The 19,537-nt window shown below is 66.7% G+C and overlaps 4 protein-coding genes across 6 annotated transcripts; 3 read left to right on the top strand and 1 right to left on the bottom strand.

Annotated features, from left to right (window-relative positions):
- Positions 1-1,096: 1,096 nt before the first annotated feature.
- LOC118259152 (heat shock protein beta-11-like) lies at positions 1,097-1,959 on the bottom strand. The gene has a single exon (XM_035568477.2). It carries the CDS (start codon positions 1,831-1,833, stop codon positions 1,249-1,251), a length of 585 nt encoding a protein of 194 aa, XP_035424370.1. The 5' UTR covers positions 1,834-1,959; the 3' UTR covers positions 1,097-1,248.
- An 863-nt stretch (positions 1,960-2,822) lies between these two features.
- On the top strand, positions 2,823-3,681 carry LOC118259141 (heat shock protein 30C-like). Its single transcript, XM_035568463.2, has one exon. It carries the CDS (start codon positions 2,914-2,916, stop codon positions 3,520-3,522), a length of 609 nt encoding a protein of 202 aa, XP_035424356.1. The 5' UTR covers positions 2,823-2,913; the 3' UTR covers positions 3,523-3,681.
- A 1,020-nt stretch (positions 3,682-4,701) lies between these two features.
- On the top strand, positions 4,702-12,736 carry KAT2A (lysine acetyltransferase 2A). Of its 2 annotated transcripts, XM_035568458.2 has the most exons (18): positions 4,702-4,947; positions 6,458-6,581; positions 6,691-6,836; positions 7,058-7,147; positions 7,642-7,823; positions 8,149-8,340; positions 8,424-8,530; positions 8,685-8,792; positions 8,887-9,023; positions 9,148-9,356; positions 9,443-9,569; positions 9,795-9,905; positions 10,006-10,149; positions 10,509-10,623; positions 10,783-10,819; positions 10,952-11,015; positions 11,226-11,310; positions 11,572-12,736. In XM_035568458.2, exons 1-18 carry the CDS (start codon positions 4,702-4,704, stop codon positions 11,763-11,765), a joined length of 2,418 nt encoding a protein of 805 aa, XP_035424351.1. In that variant the 3' UTR covers positions 11,766-12,736. The 2 variants fall into 2 exon arrangements, with proteins under 2 accessions (XP_035424351.1, XP_035424350.1); XM_035568457.2 differs by having other exon boundaries at positions 9,795-10,149.
- Positions 12,737-13,090: 354 nt separating this feature from the next.
- On the top strand, positions 13,091-17,882 carry DHX58 (DExH-box helicase 58). Of its 2 annotated transcripts, none has more exons than XM_035568513.1 (12): positions 13,091-13,532; positions 13,658-13,859; positions 13,967-14,157; positions 14,286-14,402; positions 14,678-14,804; positions 14,891-15,073; positions 15,166-15,422; positions 15,587-15,736; positions 15,998-16,159; positions 16,459-16,649; positions 16,866-16,962; positions 17,245-17,882. In XM_035568513.1, exons 1-12 carry the CDS (start codon positions 13,365-13,367, stop codon positions 17,425-17,427), a joined length of 2,028 nt encoding a protein of 675 aa, XP_035424406.1. In that variant the 5' UTR covers positions 13,091-13,364; the 3' UTR covers positions 17,428-17,882. The 2 variants fall into 2 exon arrangements, with proteins under 2 accessions (XP_035424406.1, XP_035424407.1); XM_035568514.1 differs by having other exon boundaries at positions 13,126-13,532; positions 13,706-13,859.
- The last annotated feature ends 1,655 nt before the right edge of the window (positions 17,883-19,537 follow it).

The raw sequence follows: 19,537 nt of genomic DNA, 5'->3' as shown, positions 1-19,537 counted from the left end.
CCCATCATCTGCGGAACGGGGAAAGGTCTGGAGCAGTGCAGTGACCAGGCTCCTAATGCGTGGCCGGAGCTGAGGCTGCCTGCGGTGTGCGGGCTCTGAAAACCACAAATGGGACTCTCACCTGCTGCCTTGGGTGCTGCTTGCTTCCATCCCCTGTGCTGGAGCCTGGCTGCTCATCTGCTGGAGGAGCTCAGGACCCTCAGGGGATGTCCACGGTCCCATCACTTTCAGCGTGGTTTGTACCTGTGCTGCTGGATTCCCCCAAAGCAGGACCTGTTGGGCAAGAGCTTCCCCACTCCCACCTCTGACAGTTCTGTGAACGCAAAGCAAGGTGCTGTTGCCATCTGCTGGCTTCTTGCACGAGCCTTCTTGGTTGACGGGGCTTCGTTTCTGGCTCCTTCCATGCCTCCTGGGCTCCCACCTCCCCAAAGGAGCGGGCGATGCACCAAGGGGGTTGCTCCTGCCCCAGCCTGTGCAGTTCGGCTGTAACGGGCTGAGGGTTTGGGGGCAGGGGCTGTGCTCTGCAGAGGCTCTGTGCCCCTGGCACTGTGCTGCCATGGGGAAGGGCTGTCTGAGCTCCGAGCAGCTTTGGCACAAACAGACGTGCCTGCCTGCACGCCTGCTGCCTGCCCGGGCCTGGCCACAAGTCCCGTGGTGGTGGCGCGCCGAGCTGGAGACGGCTTCACCCTCCCTCCTGCTGGCATCCAGAGACATCTCCAGCAGCCCTTTGCCAATCTGCCTGGGGGAAAACTGGCTGTAATGGGCACAGCCTATTCCTAAATAGGTCCTCCAGCATGGTCGCCTTCCTATTTAGTGGCATTATTCAGGGGTGTGAGGGCTACAGAGCTGGTGCAGGTTCTGGCAGCAGTGTGGGCAGGGGATGAAGGCAGCTCCCTGGCAGTAGGGGAGAACAGGGCTGATTTCCCCCCATCCTGAGCTGCGTGGTGCTGGCAGATCCCTTCCCTTGGGGTCTGCTGTCAACCCCATTTTGGGCTGCCCTGAGGCACCGGGAGCAGAGAGATTTTTCCCTCTCCGTATCCACTGAGAGCTGAGCCCAGCCTCCCCATCAGTCATCCCCCAAAAAAGCACAACCGCGTTCTGTGCAAAAGTATTTTTATTGGGTACAAAAACAACATTCCAGTATAGAGAAAAACATGACATCAGTGCTGATGGAGCTTGTCCGGGCTAGAACCCGACACTTGCTGCTGGCTCCTCTGGTCCCGGTGCGGGCCATCGGGTCTGGTCCCATCACGCCTGGGTTTTGCTGGCGGCTCCATCCTCGGAGGCTGCTCCGGGCTGCGGCGCTGCGGGGCTGACCTGAATGGGCACGCTCCTCTCCGGGGCGGCCGGCAGGGCCAGCCGGGGGGCTTCGATGCGGAGCTGCCCCTCCTTGGACAGGGAGCAGCTCAGGGCCTCGGCGTCCACCTCCTCGGGCACGTCCCACTCGCGCTTCAGCACCTCGTACTTGTAGGAGAAGGAGCCCTTCTCGTCGACGTTCTGCGTCTCCTTCTGCCCCACCAGCACCACCTTCCTGCCCACCACCTTCACCGACAGCTCCTCGGGGGCAAAGTTCTTCACGTCCTGGCAGACGGAGAAACCCTCCCCGGAGCCCTGGGTGGCGACCGCGCTGGCGCTCGGGGCTCGCTCGGCGGCGATGGGTCCTTGGCTGCTCAGGAGCTGCTCGAAGCTGCTCATGAACTGCCGAGCTTTCTCCATCTCCTGCTGCAGCTCGCTGAAGATGGTCTCGGCGTGCGGCCAGAGGGTCTTCACCGTGCCCAGCCGGGTGGCCAGGGAGCTGGAGGCGAATGGAGCGAGGTGCATTCGGCAAAGCATTGCTGCTGCTGCTGCTGCTGCTGCTGCTGCTGCTGCTGCTGGCTCTCAGGCTGTTTCCTCTCCAGGAGGCTGGGAGCGCTGTGCCCCGGCTCCGCTGCCTGCAGCTTTTATTTCCCTTCCCGGGAGGAGTGGCCTCGTCCCTTGCGTGGCGTCATCCCTCGGGAGAAGAGAAGAGCTCTTTCTGGCCCGTTCCAGCTCATTCTTGTTAGTCATCACAGAGGAGAGGCACCTCTTACATCATGGCCAACATACCTTCGCCCTTACTGTTGCAGCTCCGCTCTCCTGGATTATAATTAGCAGCATCACCTCAGCCTCCAAATGGGATGCCTGAGCCACCCCTGCCAAAAATCTGTGGCCTTTCTGTTTCCCAGGCAGGGAGCGGGGCTGGGCTCCTCTCCTCGCTGCCTCTCCCTCCCCTCACCGTGGCCCATTCCCTGCATTTTCTGCCCCCCACCCCACTCACAGGACCCCCTGCAACCCCATATCCCATGCGTGGGGTGAGAGTTGCCCCCCCTGGGACCCCCAGGTGACACCAAAGCAAGCCAGAAGGCCCCCCCCCCCACCGGGCAGGGTACAGGGGCACTGGGTTTAGGGGCTGGTACTGGCATCCCCAGCACGGGGAGGGCCTGGAAAGTGCGAGAGGTGCCCAGCAGCGGTGACGCACGGACACGTAGCCTGAGGGGGTGGGACCGTCTCGCTTGCTGAAGAAAGCACAACATAACTCGTGCTGTAGCACGGGGCCATGGGGAGGGCTTTGCTTGCCCCCCCCGTCCCCGGGACCAGCGGTCCCGTGTGCTGCATCACGGTGGCTCTGCAGAAACCTGAGCCCCCGGCGGTGACCGCAGCGCCCTATTTGCGGCGGGTGACTCGTCCCCAGAAGCAGGCGCTGCTATTTCGGCTGCCGGCTAATCAGCCTCTCAAAAATAGGCGATGGCTCCGGGAGGGTGCGTGGGGAGAGAGCGTTCTGGAAGGGGCACACCCCTGGGGAGGCGAGGATAAAAACCGCGCGTCCCTGCCCCAGCCCAGCACCGCTCCAGCCCCTGCGCAGAGCTTCGGACGCAGCACAGCCCCGCAGCAGAGATGCTTTGCCGCCTGCACTTCATGCCTCCCACCTCTGGGTCCCTATTCCCATGGCTGGGACCCGTCCGCACCCTCTGGCCGCATCCAGGCACCCTCTTCGCTGAGCTGGAGAGAGAAATACGGATGGAGATGGAGAGGGCTCGGCAGTTCATGAGCAGCTTCGAGCAGCTCCTGAGCAGCGGGAGCAGCCCCGGCCGCGCCAGCATCACCGCCGAGCGAGCCCCGAGCGCCAGCGCAGCCCTGACCCAGGGCTCCGGGGAGGGTTTCTCCGTCTGCCAGGACGTGAAGGACTTTGCCCCCGAGCAGCTGTCGGTGAAGGTGGTGGGCAGGAAGGTGGTGCTGGTGGGGCAGAAGGAGACGCAGAGCACAGACGAGAAGGGCTCCTTCTCCTACAAGTACGAGGTGCTGAAGCGCGAGTGGGACGTGCCCGAGGAGGTGGACGCCGAGGCCCTGAGCTGCTCCCTGTCCAAGGAGGGGCAGCTCCGCATCGAAGCCCCCCGGCTGGCCCTGCCGGCCGCCCCGGAGAGGAACGTGCCCATCCAGATGCCACCGGCGGTGGCACAGCAGGCGGCCGGCGCGGACGACGGAACCGAGAGGGCCAAGGCGTGATGGGGAGCGCCGCGGGGCCGGGCTGAGCCCGGCTGCTGGGGCAGCCGCCGGCCGCAGAGCGGGGCCGTGCCGGCCCAACGCGGGTGTGTGTGTGTGTGGGGGGGTCTCTGGCCCAAAGGCGTGGATTTTTTGATATTTAATAAATATTTGTGACTTTTACACGCGCGGCTTGCGAGTTGCTGAACTGCCTGCCCCGTTGCCTCGCTGTGCTCCCCGCCGCGCCCACGCAGTGAGGGTAAAGGAGCCGGGGCCCTGCAGCCGGGGGCACAGCCGTGGCCCCCCCCTTCTCCTTGGTGGAGGGGGGCGGCTGGGGGGGCTCCGGCCCCTGCGTGGCCCCTTGCAGCCCCCTTGCAGCCCAGGGGGCAGCACCCTTGGGTGCCCCAGCACCCTGGGGGGACACAGCCCTGGGATCTCGGGGCTGGAGCCGTGGCACCCGGGCCGAGCCGAGCCGGGCCGAGCCGAGCCGGGCCGAGCCCCGTGCCCCCCCGCCCCGCGCCATTGCTGGCACCTTCCAGGCGCCGCCGGGCTTGGCGCGAACCCTCCAGCCGCCAAACCCCGCCCCCTAGTGAGAGATGGGCGTGTCTTTCCATATATGGGCACAGGGGGCGGTCCCTCTCATATATACCGCGGGGACGGGGCGGGGCCACGGCCCATATTCGGCGCAGGAGGCGTGGCGCGCCCGATGGGCGTGGCCTCACTGATGAGCGGGCGCCGAGAGGCGGGGCCTCGTCCGTTTATGGGAAACGGGGGGCGTGGCCTCGCTCCGTATTCGGCAGAGCGGGCGGGGAAAGGGGCGTGGCCGCGCTCCATATTTGGCAGCGCAGCGCGGGGCGCTCAGCGCCCGCTACTGCGGCCCCGGGACCCAGGCCCCGAGCACCGGCCCCGGGCTCCCCTCGTTCCTCGCCCCGCTGGGGGGCGGCCCCGCGTTACCGGGCCCGGACCGGAGACCCTCGAGGCTATGGGGCCGCGTTGGGCCCCGGCTTCGCTTCTCGGGGGCCGGGAGCACGGAGCCCGCAGCCCCGGGCGAGGAGCGGAGCCCCGACACGCCGGGAGCCCCGGCCCCGCCGTCCCGGGACCGTCCCGGGAGCCCCGGGACCACCCCCGTTCACCTCCGGACTACCGGTCCCGGCGTGCCCGGCGCGCAGGCGCAGTGCGCTCGGGGCGCACGCCGGGCCCGGCATGGCGGAGCCGGAGGCCGCGCAGCCCGGGAGACCCCCGCCGGGTCCCGGGACGGCGGCAGCGCCGAGCGGGGGAACCGGGAGCGGGGCCGGGCCGGTTCCCGGAGCGGCGGGAGGGACGGGTTCCAGCGATCCGGCCCGGCCCGGCCTCAGCCAGCAGCAGCGGGCGAGCCAGCGCAAGGCGCAGGTGCGCGGCTTCCCCCGCGGCAAGAAGCTGGAGAAGCTGGGGGTGTTCTCCGCCTGCAAGGTGGGCCCGGGGGGGGGGCGGCCCCGAGGGGGGGCGGGGCTGGGGGGGGGGGTGCTGGGCTGGGGGGGGGGTGCTGAGCTGGGTGGGATGGGGTGAGGGGGTGGGCGCGGGGAAGGGGTGCAGGAGGAGGGTGCTGAGCTCGGCAGGATGGGGTGCGGGGCTGTGCGTGGGCGAGGGGTGCAGGAACGGGGTGCTGAGCCGGGTGGGGTGGGATGTGGGGCTGTGCATGGGTAAGGGGTGGAGGAACGGGGTGCTGAGCTGGGTAGGAGCAGGGTGCTGAGCTCGGCAGGATGGGGTGCGGGGCTGTGCGTGGGCAAGGGGTGCAGGAACGGGGTGCTGAGCCGGGTAGGAGAGGATGCAGAGCTGTGTATGGGTGGGGGATGCAGGAGCAGGGTGCTGAGCCGAACGGGAGGGGGTCTGAGGTTGTGCACGGGTAAGGGGTGCAGGAGGAGGGTGCTGAGCTCGGCAGGATGGAGTGCAGGGCTGTGCATGGGCAAGGGGTGCAGGAATGGGGTGCTGAGCTGGGCAGGGGGTGCGGGAGCAGGGTGCTGAGCCGTGCAGGAGAGGGTGCAGAGCTATGTATGGGTGGGGGATGCAGGAGCAGGGTGCTGAGCAGAGCAGTAGGGAGTGTGGGGCCACGCATGGATTAGGGCTGTAGGAACGGGGTGCTGAGCTTGGCAGGATGGGGTGCGGGGCTGTGCATGGGCAAGGGGTGCAGGAACGGGGTGCTGAGCTGGGCAGGGGGTGCGGGAGCGGGGTGCTGAGCCAGGTAGGAGAGGATGCAGAGCTGTGTATGGGCAGGGGGTGCGGGAGCAGGGTGCTGAGCAGAGCAGTAGGGAGTGTGGGGCCGTGCATGGATTGGGGGTGTAGGAACGGGGTGCTGAGCTGGGTGGGGTGGGGTGAGGGGGTGTGTGTGGGGAAGGGGTGCAGGAACAGGGTGCTGAGCCGGGTAGGAGCAGGGTGCTGAGCAGGAGGGGTTGTGGGGCTGTTCATGGGTAAGGGGTGTAGGAATGGGGTGCTGAGCTGGGCAGGATGGGATGCAGGGCTGTGCAGGAGCAGGGTTCTGAGCTGAGCAGGAGGGGGTGCGGGGTTGTGCATGGGTAAGGGGTGCATGAGCAGGGTGCTGAGCTGGGCAGCATGGGGCGCAGGGCTGTGCATGGACAGGGAGCGCAGGAATGGGGTGCTGGGCTGAACAGGAGGGGGTCTGAGGCTGCGGATGGGTAAGGGGGTGCAGGAGCGGGGCGCTGAGCCGGGCAGGAGGGAGTACAGGGCTGCGCGTGAATAAGGGGCGCAGGAGCGGGGCGCTGAGCGAGGCAGGGGATGCAGGACGGGGGAGCCGAGCTGTGCAGGATCCTGGGGGGTGCAGACGCGGGAGTGGTGGGGATGTTTGGGGCGGGATGGGTGTGTTGGGTGGGAAGGGAAGCTGCTTGGCCCCTGAGGGCGGCAGCGGCCCTGGCACGGGGCAGCGAGTGGGGCTGCTGCGCCATGCCCTCCCCGTCCCTCGTCCCAGGCCAACGATGCCTGCAAGTGCAACGGCTGGAAGAACCCCAACCCCCCCACGGCCCCCCGCATGGACCTGCAGCAGCCGGTGACCAACCTGAGCGAGCCCTGCCGCAGCTGCAGCCACGCGCTGGGTAACCCCAAACCCCTGGGACCGCACCCCCCCCCCATCCCCCGGGACCCCCCTGGAACCCGGACCGGGGTGAGGGGGGGGGTCTCACCGCAGTGCCCTCCTCACTGCAGCCGACCACGTGTCCCACCTGGAGAACGTCTCGGAGGAGGAGATCAACCGGCTGCTGGGCATGGTGGTGGACGTGGAGAACCTCTTCATGTCGGTGCACAAGGAGGAGGACACGGACACCAAGCAGGTCTACTTCTACCTGTTCAAGGTGCGTCCGGGGCTGGCCGGCTGCTTCCCCTCTCTTCTGACCTCCTGGGACTCGTTTTTATTTTTATCTGGGGCTGTGATGTGTCCGACCAGCCCCGCTTTGACCCCATAAACCCGCCTCGTTCCCGGGCGCTGCCTGCTGTCCCGCGTTCGGTTCCCCTGGGATTTCCAGGGAAGGAGCGGGCGTTAAATAAGTGACGGGGGCTGACGGGGTTCTTGCAGCTCCTCAGGAAGTGCATCCTGCAGATGAGCCAGCCGGTGGTCGAGGGGTCGCTGGGGAGCCCCCCTTTCGAGAAACCCAACATCGAGCAGGTGAGGCTCGCGAGCCGCGCCGGTGCCTCGTCCTGCGTCCTCGTCCTGCGCTTGGCTGCTCTCGGTGGTCCCAGTGCTTGCACCCTCTGTGGCGGGCGGCACCGAGGGGCTGCTGTTGCTTTCCTCAGCCTGTCCTGCGGTTTTCGGCCCCAACGTGTCCCCTAATTGTGCAGACAGCGGGGCTTTTTGCTTCGCGGTGCAAACTCAGGCTCGAGCTCTCTGCTCTGTCCTGAAAAGTGGGTAACTGGAGAGAGCTGGGGTGGCTGGGGTCGGGCACGCTGAGCAGCGATGTGGGTGATGGCCAGCGGTGGCCCATCCTGCCCCATCCTGCTCCTGCTTTTTCTGCCTTTTTCTCCAAACCTCCAAATGCCTGGGAGTGGCTGCCCCAGCCCTGGGCTCCCCATTGCTCCTGTGCCTGTGGTTTGTGCCCCCAGCCCCGGTACCCCCTGCGGTACCCATCCACCACACCCTTTTCTCTCCCCCCCCCCCCCAAGGGAGTCCTGAACTTTGTGCAGTACAAGTTCAGCCACCTGCCCCCCAAGGAGCGGCAGACCATGTACGAGCTCTCCAAGATGTTCCTGCTCTGTCTCAACTACTGGAAGCTGGAGACGCCGTCCCAGTTCCGGCAGCGCTCGCAGAACGACGACGTGGCCACCTACAAGGTCAACTACACGAGGTGAGGGAGGCAGGCAGCCTCCGATGGGGACACCTCGCGTCCTCCACCTCTCCCCAGCCCCGCAGCCCTGTCTGCCCTGGCTCAGGGACTGGCAAAGTGGGGGCCAGGGAGCTGCTCTCCTGCCCCTGTCCTTCGTGGAAGCTCTTGCTCGTGTCTCTGAGCCCTGCCAGCTCTCCCGGAGCTGGAGTTCAGGTGTTGTGCTGCCAAATAACATCATCCATGAGCCCCGTGGGGTCTCTGCTTCCCGAGGAGGGCTCGTGCAGCTGTCCCGGGAGGGATGCTGAAGCTGAAGGGTCACCAAAGCCCGTGCTCTCTTGTCCCCTAGGTGGCTGTGCTACTGCCACGTGCCGCAGAGCTGCGACAGCCTTCCCCGCTACGAGACCACTCACGTCTTCGGGCGCAGCCTCCTCAAGTCCATCTTCACCGTCACCCGCCGGCAGCTGCTGGAGAAGTTCCGGGTGGAGAAGGACAAGCTGGTGCCGGAGAAGCGGACGCTGATCCTCACCCACTTCCCCAAGTAGGTGCCCGAGGCGGGGCCGCCGTCGGTGAGGCCGTTGTGTCCAGCTCCTGCTGGCTGCCCGACGCGCGGCTCCCCGCCAGGTTCCTGTCCATGCTGGAGGAGGAGATTTACGGCGAGAACTCGCCCATCTGGGAGGCGGATTTCACCGTGCCGGCCACCGAGGGTGCCCAGCTGGTGTCGCGCCCAGGTACCTTGGGGAGCAGCTCCCCGGTGCTGGGGCTGTGGGGTGGAGGAGCGGGGTGAGGAGACGGCTGGGATGCCGCCCACGCTGCCGCAGCGTGGATGAGGTGCTTCCAGTCCACCACGGGTGTTCCCATCATGGGTGTTCATCCCTCCTCCAGCCGCGGTCAGCACCGTGGCCGTGCCCACCACGCCGCTCTTCAGCAAGAAGCTCAGCACCAGCAGCTCTGCCGCGAGCATGGACGCCGGCACGCCGGAGCCCATGCCAGGTAGGGCCAGCGCAGGGAGGAGCGGGACCCGGCTCGGTCCTGGCGGGGCTCCTCGGGGTCCTGGTGCCTGAGGCGCTGCCCCCCCCTTCCCCAGGGGAGAAGCGGAAGCTGCCCGAGAGCCTGACGCTGGAGGACGCCAAGAGGATCCGCGTGATGGGCGACATCCCCATGGAGCTGGTGAACGAGGTCATGCTGACCATCACCGACCCCGCTGCCATGCTGGGCCCCGAGGTACGGGGCTTGGGGAGCGCCAAGACAGCACTACTGGGGGGCGCAGCCAGCAATTAGGGGCTCTGAGGTCCCCGTGCCTGGAAGGTGGGGGGGTCAGAGCTGCTCCCCACCCCCCGTCCCGCAGACCAGCCTGCTGTCGGCGAACGCGGCGCGGGACGAGACGGCGCGGCTGGAGGAGCGGCGCGGCATCATCGAGTTCCACGTCATCGGCAACTCGCTCTCGCAGAAGTCCAACAAGAAGATCCTGATGTGGCTGGTGGGCCTGCAGAACGTCTTCTCCCACCAGCTGCCCCGCATGCCCAAGGAGTACATCACCCGCCTCGTCTTTGACCCGTGGGTGGCTGGGGGAAGGGGGGGGGCTGGTTTTGGGGTCTCCCCGTCTCACCCTTGGCTTTGCAACCCGCCCCCCCCCCCCCCAGGAAGCACAAGACGCTGGCTCTCATCAAGGACGGCCGAGTGATCGGGGGGATCTGCTTCCGCATGTTCCCCACCCAGGGCTTCACGGAGATCGTCTTCTGCGCCGTGACGTCCAACGAGCAAGTGAAGGTGGGCTCGGGGGGGCTGCAGGGGCAGGGGGGTGGGGGGGGGCAGGATGGTGCTGGGCCAGCTCCAGCGGGTGCCGGGGTGGTGCCAGCCCTGGGGTGGGAGCGGGCGCCCTGCAGGCGTCGCCCTGCCACGCGTGGTGGTGGGGTCCTGGCACCCTTGGGGGCTGTTGGGGGGGGGCCTTGAGGGGTGTGGGGGGCCCCCCCAGTCTCACAGCGGTTCCCCCAGGGCTATGGGACGCACCTGATGAACCACCTGAAGGAGTACCACATCAAGCACAACATCCTCTACTTCCTCACCTACGCCGACGAGTACGCCATCGGCTACTTCAAGAAGCAGGTGGGCTCCTTCCCCGGCTGGGGCTCCCCCCTTGGCCTCGTTCCCCTGCCTGCGAGCCCCCTCCCCACCTTCCGTCTCTTCCCCCCCTCCCCCCCCCCAGGGCTTCTCCAAGGACATCAAGGTCCCCAAGAGCCGCTACCTGGGCTACATCAAGGACTACGAGGGGGCGACGCTGATGGAGTGCGAGCTGAACCCCCGCATCCCCTACACCGAGCTCTCCCACATCATCAAGAAGCAGAAGGAGGTGCTGCTTTGGGGGGGGGGGGCTGCTGGGCTGTGCTCACTCTGACCCACCCCAAACCCAGGGGGATGGGGACCCCAAGGGGGCAGTGATGGGGACCCCAAGGGGAGCTCCCCAAAGCGATGGGAGCCATCCCTTGATTATCCCCATCACCTCATTGTTGGGGTCCCCAAAGGCTGGCATCCTCCCTGGAAATGGGCTTGCAGGGCAGAAAAAAAGGTCACTTTTGGGATTTCCAGTGGCAAGGGCTGGCCCTGGGCAGGAGGAGGGTGCAGCCTCATTCCTTGGATCTGTGGGGGGGCCCTGGAGCATCCTGCGGTACCAGCTGATGTCCACCCCCCCCACCCCGTTTCCCACCGCAGATCATCAAGAAGCTGATCGAGAGGAAGCAGGCGCAGATCCGCAAGGTGTACCCGGGGCTCACCTGCTTCAAGGAGGGCGTGCGGCAGATCCCCATCGAGAGCGTCCCCGGCATCCGTGAGTCCTTGGGCAGGCGGCGCTGCTCCGTGCTGCCTGGGTGCTGGAGGCTCCCTGGGGAGGGGGCAGGGGTCCCCGTCCTGACCCCGCAGTGGGGTGCTGAGCGCCGGATGGCTGAGGGCAGGGCCCTGGGGTGATGCTGAGCCTTTGTTCTTCCAGGAGAAACGGGCTGGAAACCTCTGGGGAAGGAAAAAGGGTGAGTGGTGCCTGGTGGGGGGCTGCGTCCCCTGGGAGCAGCGGCGCTGGGGGCTCCTGGTTCGTGTCCCCTGCAGCGGGAGGCTGGTGCCGATGGGGGCTCTGTGCTGATGGGCTCTGCTCTGTCCTGCAGCAAAGAGCTGAAGGACCCAGACCAGCTCTACAACACCCTCAAGAACCTCCTGGCCCAGATCAAGGTGGGGAGAGGGGGCACGCTGCGGTGCCATTCACATTTTCCCCCCCCCCCCCTCCCCCCCCAGCCCCTTTGGGGGAGAAGGCAGGGTGACCCCAGCACGGCTCCCGGCTCTGCCTGGGTTATGAACCCATTATATGGGGAGCAGGACGCCAGGGTGCTGGGGCAGATGGGTGCTGCCCCCCCCCCATGATAACCTCTGCCCCCTCCCCAGACCCACCCCAGCGCGTGGCCCTTCATGGAGCCGGTGAAGAAATCGGAGGCGCCGGACTACTACGAAATCATCCGCTTCCCCATCGGTGGGTGGCGGGGGTCCGTGGGGGGGCTGCAGCGTGCCCAAGTCGGGGGGGGGGAGGGGGGGCATAGTGGGGAGGGGGGTTCGCTGTTGGGGTGCTGGGCCATCCACAGAGCAAGGCAGAAGAGAGAGAGGGGACCCCTCGGCTACCTCTTGGGGACCCCTGGCTTGGGTCTGGCTTGGCGACCCAAGGGGATCCTGCTGTCAGGGGTGGGTGGGGGGCACAAGGATGTGCTGGTGGGGGGGGCCTGACCCTTTCCCCCAGACCTGAAGACGATGACGGAGCGCCTGAAGAACCGCTACTATGTCACCAAGAAGCTGTTCATCGCCGACCTGCAGCGCATCATCACCAACTGCCGCGAGTACAACCCGCCCGACAGCGACTACTGCAAGTGTGCCAACACCCTGGAGAAGTTCTTCTACTTCAAGCTCAAGGAGGGGGGGCTCATCGACAAGTAGGGGGGTGGGCCTGGACTCCTGGGGCTGCTGCCAGGCCCTCCCCCGGTCCTTGCCTGCAGCCGGGGAGGGGCAGGGCTGCTCTCTCCCCAAGGGCGCCTGCGGGAAGCGGCCCTGCTCCCTGGATTAGGGTTTGCTGCTGAACAGCCTGGGGGTGTTCCCCCTGGGGGGGGGGGGGGGTGCCGGGGTTTATCCCTGCACTGGCAGCCCCCCATTCCTAGGGGAAGGTGAGGGGCGGGGGGGTTTGGAGCGGAGCTGCCTCTCCCCTGGGGCTGTGCCTTCTGCCCCCTGCTCTCGGTGCCGGGGCAGGGCCCCCCCCGTGTCTTGGTGCCAGGGCAGGACCCCCCCTGTGCTTTAAGTTTCTGCAGGGGCCTCGCCTCCTGCTCCCGTCCACGCACAGGCAGCGCCTGTTCCTCCTCTTGAATGTACGGCAGGCCCCCCCCCCCTGCCTGCTGTGGGGCAGAGACCCCGCTCCTGGGCTCGGGGGGGGGTCCCTGCTCCTGCTGCCTCTCTATCAGCTCTTCCCCGGGGGCAGGGGCGCTGCACCATCCCCTCCCAGCTCCCCCTTGCCTTGCTGGGGGCACCTGGGGGGGTCTCATCCTGGCTCCTGCTCCCCCTTGCTCTGTGAGCCAGCTTCAGCAGCGTGGTGCTGTGGGGCTGGCTCTTGCTCGCATCCTTTCCTCGCCCCCCCCCCCCCCCATCCTTGACCCCGTTTACCCCATGGGAGCAGGGCTGGGGCGTAGCATTAATTTATCCCCTGCTTGGTCGCCTGCTGCCTTATTGCCCGTGGCTGTCCTTGGTGGGGGGTGCTGGTGCCCCTCTGGGGTCCTGCTGGCCTTGCTGGGGGGGGCGGACTGGACCTCGTCCAGCCCTTCCCATCTGCCCATTCCACGTGACTGTTTTTTTTTTTATTTGGGTTGTTGTCGTGTTTATTTGTTGTTTTTTTTTTTAAATAAATGTACTTGTGCACACCCAGCTGCCCCCTTGTGTCTGGCCCTGCATCGGGTCCCCCAAACCTCAGAGGAGGAGGGGGGGAGAGCTCCAGGGCCGGTGGGTGCTGTGAGGGGGGGGCACTGGCCTGAGCTGGGGCGGGCACTGGGATCAACTGGTGGGGTCGGGGATGGGTTGGGAGGCGCTGGGCTGATGTGGGAGGGGATATGCACGGGGGGGACCTGGGGGGTGCGGATGGATGGGGGTGCACCAGGCTTAAGTGGGGGGTGTGAAGGAGCTGGGGGGGCACTGGTTTGAACTGGGGGGCAGCGCGGGTGGCTGGGTGGGGGTGCACTGGGCTGAACTGGGAGGCGGGGCTGGGCTGGGTGCGTGGCGTGGGGAAAGGCTGCGGCTGCGGCAGCTCCTCCTGCTTTCGGTTTCTGTTCCCGACCGGGGCGGGGAGGGCGGGGACTGGGATCGGGACCGGGGTCGGTGCGAGCCGGGCTGCTCGGTGCGGCTCGGCGCGGCTCGGTTTGGCTCGGCTCGGCTCGCTTCATCCCAGACCCACTCAACCGCGTGTCCCGGCCCGGCATCGCGACCAAGAGGGGTCCCCCCACGGCCGCCTCCCCGGGTTTCGTTTCCTACCGGGGACCGGTGCCGCCGACGTTGACCATGGAGCTGCGCGGGTACCAGCACGAAGCCGTGGCCCCAGCCCTGCGTGGCCGCAACAGCATCGTCTGGCTGCCCACGGGGGCCGGCAAGACCCGCGCCGCCGTCCACGTCTGCTGGAAGCACCTGGAGAGCCGGCGGGACGGCAGGGTGGCCGTGCTGGTCAACAAGGTGGCCCAGGGTCCCCGTCCCCAACCCTGGGAGATAACGGGGCGGGGGGGGGGGACACACACACAGCGCCGGCTGCTCGCCGGGCGGTGGTCCCGGCTCGGAGCTGATGGGGTCGGTGGGTGTAGGTGCACCTGGTGGAGCAGCACGCCAAGGAGGAGTTCCACGTCCTGCAGGGCGCCTTCAGGGTGACGGCCATCAGCGGGGACAGCAGCCACAAGTGCTTCTTCAGCCAGGTGGTGAAGTGCAGCGACGTCGTCATCTGCACGGCCCAGATCCTGCACAACGCGCTGCTGAGCCGGGAGGAGGACGCGCGCGTGGAGCTGACGGGTGGGCACGGGACCCCCATGGCTGGGACCGCCCCCCCCCCGGCTGGGACACCCTCCCCGGCACATCCTGCGCTGCTCACCCCGCTCTCCTCCCTCGCCCCGGTGCAGACTTCTCCCTGCTGGTGATAGACGAGTGCCACCACACGCACAAGGAGGCCGTCTACAACAAGATCATGTTGAATTACCTCCAGCGCAAGCTCGGCGGGCAGCGGGACCTGCCGCAGATCCTGGGCCTGACGGCGTCCCCCGGCACCGGGGGGAAAACGTCCTTCGAGGGGGCCATGGAGCACATCCTGCAGGTGGGTGCTGCGCCCCCAGCCTGGGGTTCAGTGGGGTGCGCGGTGGTGGTGCCGGGTGCCAGCGAGCACCCAGCATCGTGCTGGGCTGCCAGGGCTCAGGGCTGGGTTTTGGGGCTCTCCCCTTTCAGATTTGCGCCAACCTGGACACCGAGGTGATCACGTCGGCGCAGGAGCACGTGCAGCACCTGCAGAGACAAGTGCCCCAGCCCAAGAAGCAGTACGACCTGTGCCAGGAGAGAGCATGGGTGAGGGTGGCAGGTTGAGCTCATGGCATTGCCCCCAGGCCCTGTTGAGCTGGGGGGGGGGGTCCTCCCTGGCTGCCTGGGGGGGTCCTGGAGTCCCCCTGTCCACCCAGCTCAGGCCGGTTGAAGGAATCAGCTCAACCAGAGCTTTGGGGCAGGGGATCCCATAACCATCCGGGTCCTGCCACGCGAACCACCCTTAACCCCAACCCACCCGGCTGCACCCCCCGGAGCAATGTCCCCAACCCCCTGGGTCCTGACCCCCTCTCCGCTCCCAGGACCCCTTCGGCCAGCGGCTGAAGAAGATCATGGCGCAGATCCAGCAGCACATGGCGATGGCGGGGCTGCCGCAGGACTTCGGCACGCAGACCTACGAGCAGCAGGTCATGGAGCTGGAGAAGAGAGGTGAGGAGGCGGCGGCAGGGGGTGCTGGGGGGCATGGGGCTGGCGGGGGCCGGGTGTCACCACCCCGGTCCTTGTTCCCTCGCCAGCGGCGGAGAGGTTTTGTCGCAAGACGCGGGCGTGCGCGCTGCACCTGCGCAAGTACAACGACGCTTTGCTGATCAACGACACGGTGCGCATGGTCGACGCCTTCCAGTACCTCCAGCAGTTCTACGCCACGGAGAGGGACATGAAGGACCCCACCGAGCGCTTCCTGGCCACCACCTTTGAGGGTAAAAGAAGGGCCCGGAGGGGTTGCAGCAGGGTGGGTGCAGGCTGGTTTTGGGGGCACGGAGCACCCCTCACACCCCGCTTGCCTGCGCAGAGAACAGGACAAGCCTGCTGGCGCTCGCTGGGTGCCAGCGCTACGAGAACCCCCGGCTGAGCAAGCTGGAGGAGATCCTGCGGGAGCACTTCCAGCCCCAGGGCTCTTCTCGGGGCATCGTCTTCACCAAGACCCGCCAGAGCGCCTACAGCCTACTCAGCTGGCTGCAGGATGCGGCCGCGCTGGGCGGGCAGCACATCAGGGCGGCTGTCCTCACCGGGGCTGGCTACAGCAACCAGACCAGGCACATGACGCAGGTGAGGGGACCGGGACGTGCACGGAGCACTGAGGATGGGAAGGAGCTGGATGGGGTCCAGCCCTACCTCTCTGCACGCTTTGGGGGTGCCGCGAGGGGCTCAGAACCCTACACAGTCCCCGCTCCAGGAGCAGCCCCGGAGCATTTCCCTCTTTGTCCCCGCAGAACGAGCAGCAGGACGTGATCAGGCAGTTCCGCAAAGGAGACCTCAACCTGCTCTTCTCCACCAGCGTGGCCGAGGAGGGCCTGGACATCCCCAAGTGCAACATCGTGGTGCGCTACGGGCTGATGACCAACGAGATCGCTATGGTGCAGGTAGCACCCAGGCTCCCTCCAGCCCCCCTGCCTGGTCCCTGCTGGGATGCCCCAAAGCCACCTGAGGGGGGCACGTGGGGACCCCCATTACACCCCGTGCATCCACTGGCAGCTCCTTGGGGACGAGCCCGACCCCAGGCAGAGCCTTGCAGAGGTGCAGCGGTGCGGGAGGAGCGTGCCGTGCCCCACAGGACCTGCAGCACGAGGGGGTCGGCCACAGCCCTCCCCTGCTGACCGCAGCATTTGGCCCCTCTGTTACAGGCCCGGGGCCGTGCCCGCGCTGAGAACAGCGTGTACTCAGTGCTGGCCAAAGCCAACAGCAGGGAGGTCTCCCGGGAGCTGCTCAACGAGGACCTGGTGGAGCTCATGGAGAGGGCCATCCGGGCGGTGCAGGCCATGCCCGAGCGCGAGTACCGCCAGAAGGTGAGCGCTGCGGAGGGCCAAACAGCCCCTTCCCCTGGCTGCTGATGGGCACAGCCCTCTCTGCGCCCTGGTTTTGGCTGCCTGCTCTCCCCTTGGGGCAGCACCAGCTCCTGGGAAGGGGTGGCATGAGCTGCACGGGGCAGCGTCTGCGGGTCTGTCCCGCCGTGCGGCTCACGCTCTCCAGGACAGCGCAACCCACCGTGGCCACATCTCCTGCTGCGTTTGCGGTCTGTCCCTGTCTGTTACCCCGTGCTGACCCCGTCCTCCCCCTTGTCTCGCCTCCCCTGCCCTCTTTGCAGATCGCGGAGCTGCAGCGAAATGCTGTCATCGGCTGGCAAGTGAAAGAAGCCAAGATCAGCGAGAGGCGGCAGCAGCACGACCCGGACGACGTTCGCTTCTACTGCGTCAACTGCAACGTGGCCGTGTGCTGCGGCAGCGACATCCGCACCGTGGAGGGCATGCACCACGTGAATATCAACCCCAGTTTCAGGTAGGAGCGAGCAGGCAGAGTCCGGCTCTCAGGTGTCACCCACATGAGCCACCGCACTCTCTGCGCAGGATGGGCAGGGGTGGCAGCAGCCTGGGGACATTGCTCCGGGGAGGTCACGGGGGCTCCGTGGGGCCGTGTGGCTACGGGAGCATAAGTGCTGATGGGGTTTTATCCCCTGGACTGTCCTTAGGGTGTTTTTTGGTCCTTTCCTTGCAGGTTTTATTATACGGTCTCGTTGGGGAAAATACACTTCGCGCGGACGTTCAAGGACTGGGAGCCTGGGTGCCGTGTCATGTGCAGCGGGTGCAGCCAGGTGAGCGGGGCCATGGAAATCCCCCCTGCTTGCCCCTAGGCTGTGCCACTCTCCTCGTGCATCAGCTCCTGGCCGAGGAATTGGGGCTGCCTTTCCCTTCAGCACGTGGTGCCTCTTTGTGCCACGTGTGTGGGACATGGATGTGGGTAGCTGTGCCCTGGGACGTGCCCTGGGAGGAGGGAGCTGCCTCCAGCACCCAGCTGTGGGGTCGCAGGCACGGCCCTGCAGCCTGGGCTGCTGCACCACACGGTGGTGACCATCCCCCCCTCCCCGTCCACGCAGGAGTGGGGAATGGAGATGATCTACCAGCACGTCAAGCTGCCCATCCTCTGCATCAAAAACTTCGTGGTGGAGACCCCGGATGAGAAGAGGAGGTACAAGAAGTGGAGCAGCGTGACGTTCCCCATCAAGGAGTTTGACTACCTGGAGTACTGCTCCAGCACCCAGGAGGACGAGTCCTTTTAGAGCCAGCTCGCTCGGGACTACTCACAGACCACAGGGACCCTCTCTATCCCCCCCGCCATGGGGCAATCCCCCCGGGCCCACGCAGACGGGCAGCTGTGCTTGCTCTTTCCCTTTCCAGCCTGAGCTGCTGCAGCACAACCCTTCCTAGAGCGCATGGCTGCAGGGGGAGAAGGCTTCGCTGCGCCCATCCTCAGGGCGCGATCCCAGGGGAGCAGCTGCAGGGTGGTGATGAAGGACAAGGCACGGGGATGGAAAAGCTCCCGAGCCCTTGGTGCCCGCCGGCCAGCCGCTCCTGTCCCCGCAGCGCGCTGGGGCTGTCCCCACGGCCGGTGCAGGACCCCGCTTAGGGAGCCAGCCACCCGACACGGGCACAGGGTGCAGTCCAGCGTTTCTCTGCTTTATGAATTCGACCATCCTGCATTAAAAGCATGTGTTCATGCTGGGCATGAAGGCGACGCTGTGCGGTCTCATTCATCGTGCGAGCTCGCTGCATGCGGGTGGGAAGGATGCGGGCAGCCCTCGCTGTGGGGCACAAAGCCCACGTCTTTGTGCCTCCTGCCCTCGGCAGAACTCGATGGGATGGCTCTGGGATGTTGCACGGAGCCGGCCCACGGCATCACCCACCTGCTAGCTATCACACACCGTGTTGGCTCTGGCAGGGTCCCCGCCAGCAGCCCCCCTGCCTGGGGAACAGTTTGTTTGCGTGGGGCTGCCGCAGCCGGACCCCCCCCGTGCAGCCACCAGCACCTCGCCCACCCCGGGGGGGAGCAGAGCAGAGCAGAGTAGAGCGGGCTGTGGACCCTCCGGCACGGCTCAGCCCCGCAGAAGCACATCCTGGAGCCGCAGGGGGATCTCCCCTTGTGCAGAAATAAAAGGGCTGAGGGGCTGAAATGGGGCACCCAGCACAAGGGGGGTCCTGAGCTGCCCCGCCTGGCTCATCCTGCTCCGGGCAGGGGGTGCTTTGCCCTGGTCCTGGCCCGGGGCTCCCATCCCTGCTCTCCCCCCGCCGGTCGCTAGAGGGAAGCCAGCGCCCGGTGCCGGTGCTCGGCGGCCGGGGAACGGCCCCAGGGGGGCGATGCTGGGGTTCAGGGGTCCTGGGGACACGGAGCGGGGCTGCCACGCGTGGACCTCGCCGTGCGCCGCTTCCCTCGAGGGTCCTGGGGGGGGGGACGAGCAAATGGGGAGCTCCCCCCGTGCGGGGGCACAGCCCAGTTCCAGGTGGAGGTAGCCCCGGGGGGAGCACGAAAGCCAACTCCTGTTCATCAGAAAGTAGGTAATGAGGCCGTTTGAGTTATTTGCAGCTCTCTGCGGGCTGCGATGGCCTCTCCTACCTCTCCCCAAGCAAGAGCCCTCCTGCGGGGCCCCCGGATCATTTTGCTAAGCTCAAATTGCCCTGATTTGGGTTTGGAGAATCCAGGCTGGGAGTTAACCTGATGGGGGCCTGCAGCTCCGGGCAGTACGACCTCCCTCCAGCCTGGATGGCTCCGGCTGGCCCCTTACCCCCTTTGCTCCCCCAAACCTTCTGCAACGCTGAGCCAAACTTGCCCATCTTTAGCAAGATTACCCCTGTGGGATACACGACAAGGAGATCATTGCTGTGTGGGGCTCTGTGGGTTTTACAGGTGCCTCGTGGGTCTGCACCCAGCCTCTGCCCTTTCCCCCCAGCCCTGTTTAACACCAGCCCCCTTTGGCTTCTCCCTCCTGGGAGCTCAGGCACCTTGGGCCCGGTGGCAGGGAGCAGCCGATCTGCAGCGAGTGCTGCTGTGACCTTGGCTGGTGTCCTTCAGAGCTGGCGTCCTTTGGAGCTGAAGTCTGCAGGCTTCTCCCTCGGCAGCTCTGCCCCGTGCCCGTTCCTCCCGGATGCCCTGGTAATGGCACCTCGGGGGCTGCGTCTCCATCCCTGCATCCTCATCTTGGGGTGGAGGCGCTGGCATCTCCCCTCCGATCAGCAGCTGGGGTCACTCCCGCATCGATCGGGACTGGAGCATGCTGCTGCACTGGCCTCAGAGTCACGGGGACACAGGGAGGCTGAAAGTCCCTGTCTGACCACGTCTATGTGCCATGGGGCTGCCCAAGCGTGTCCCCAGCCCCAGCCAGCCCCCTGCATGTC

The sequence above is a fragment of the Cygnus atratus genome, chromosome 25, assembly GCF_013377495.2.
Source record: "Cygnus atratus isolate AKBS03 ecotype Queensland, Australia chromosome 25, CAtr_DNAZoo_HiC_assembly, whole genome shotgun sequence".
Classification (NCBI taxonomy): domain Eukaryota; kingdom Metazoa; phylum Chordata; class Aves; order Anseriformes; family Anatidae; genus Cygnus; species Cygnus atratus.
The sequence above is the reverse complement of the archived record's forward strand: the minus strand, read 5'-3'. Positions and strand labels throughout refer to the sequence as shown.

What these genes read in the sequence shown, in the direction of transcription:
- LOC118259152 (XM_035568477.2), bottom strand. Translation starts at nt 1,833, where the DNA reads ATGCTTTGCCGAATGCACCTCGCTCCATTCGCCTCCAGCTCCCTGGCC.
- LOC118259141 (XM_035568463.2), top strand. Translation starts at nt 2,914, where the DNA reads ATGCTTTGCCGCCTGCACTTCATGCCTCCCACCTCTGGGTCCCTATTC.
- KAT2A (XM_035568457.2), top strand. Translation starts at nt 4,702, where the DNA reads ATGGCGGAGCCGGAGGCCGCGCAGCCCGGGAGACCCCCGCCGGGTCCC. An exon ending in GGGTGTTCTCCGCCTGCAAG is followed by an intron (nt 4,948 to 6,457) that starts GTGGGCCCGGGG and finishes CCCTCGTCCCAG; the next exon opens with GCCAACGATGCCTGCAAGTG. An exon ending in ACCCGCCTCGTCTTTGACCC is followed by an intron (nt 9,357 to 9,442) that starts GTGGGTGGCTGG and finishes CCCCCCCCCCAG; the next exon opens with GAAGCACAAGACGCTGGCTC.
- DHX58 (XM_035568513.1), top strand. Translation starts at nt 13,365, where the DNA reads ATGGAGCTGCGCGGGTACCAGCACGAAGCCGTGGCCCCAGCCCTGCGT. An exon ending in ACGAGATCGCTATGGTGCAG is followed by an intron (nt 15,737 to 15,997) that starts GTAGCACCCAGG and finishes CCTCTGTTACAG; the next exon opens with GCCCGGGGCCGTGCCCGCGC. An exon ending in TGTGCAGCGGGTGCAGCCAG is followed by an intron (nt 16,963 to 17,244) that starts GTGAGCGGGGCC and finishes CCGTCCACGCAG; the next exon opens with GAGTGGGGAATGGAGATGAT.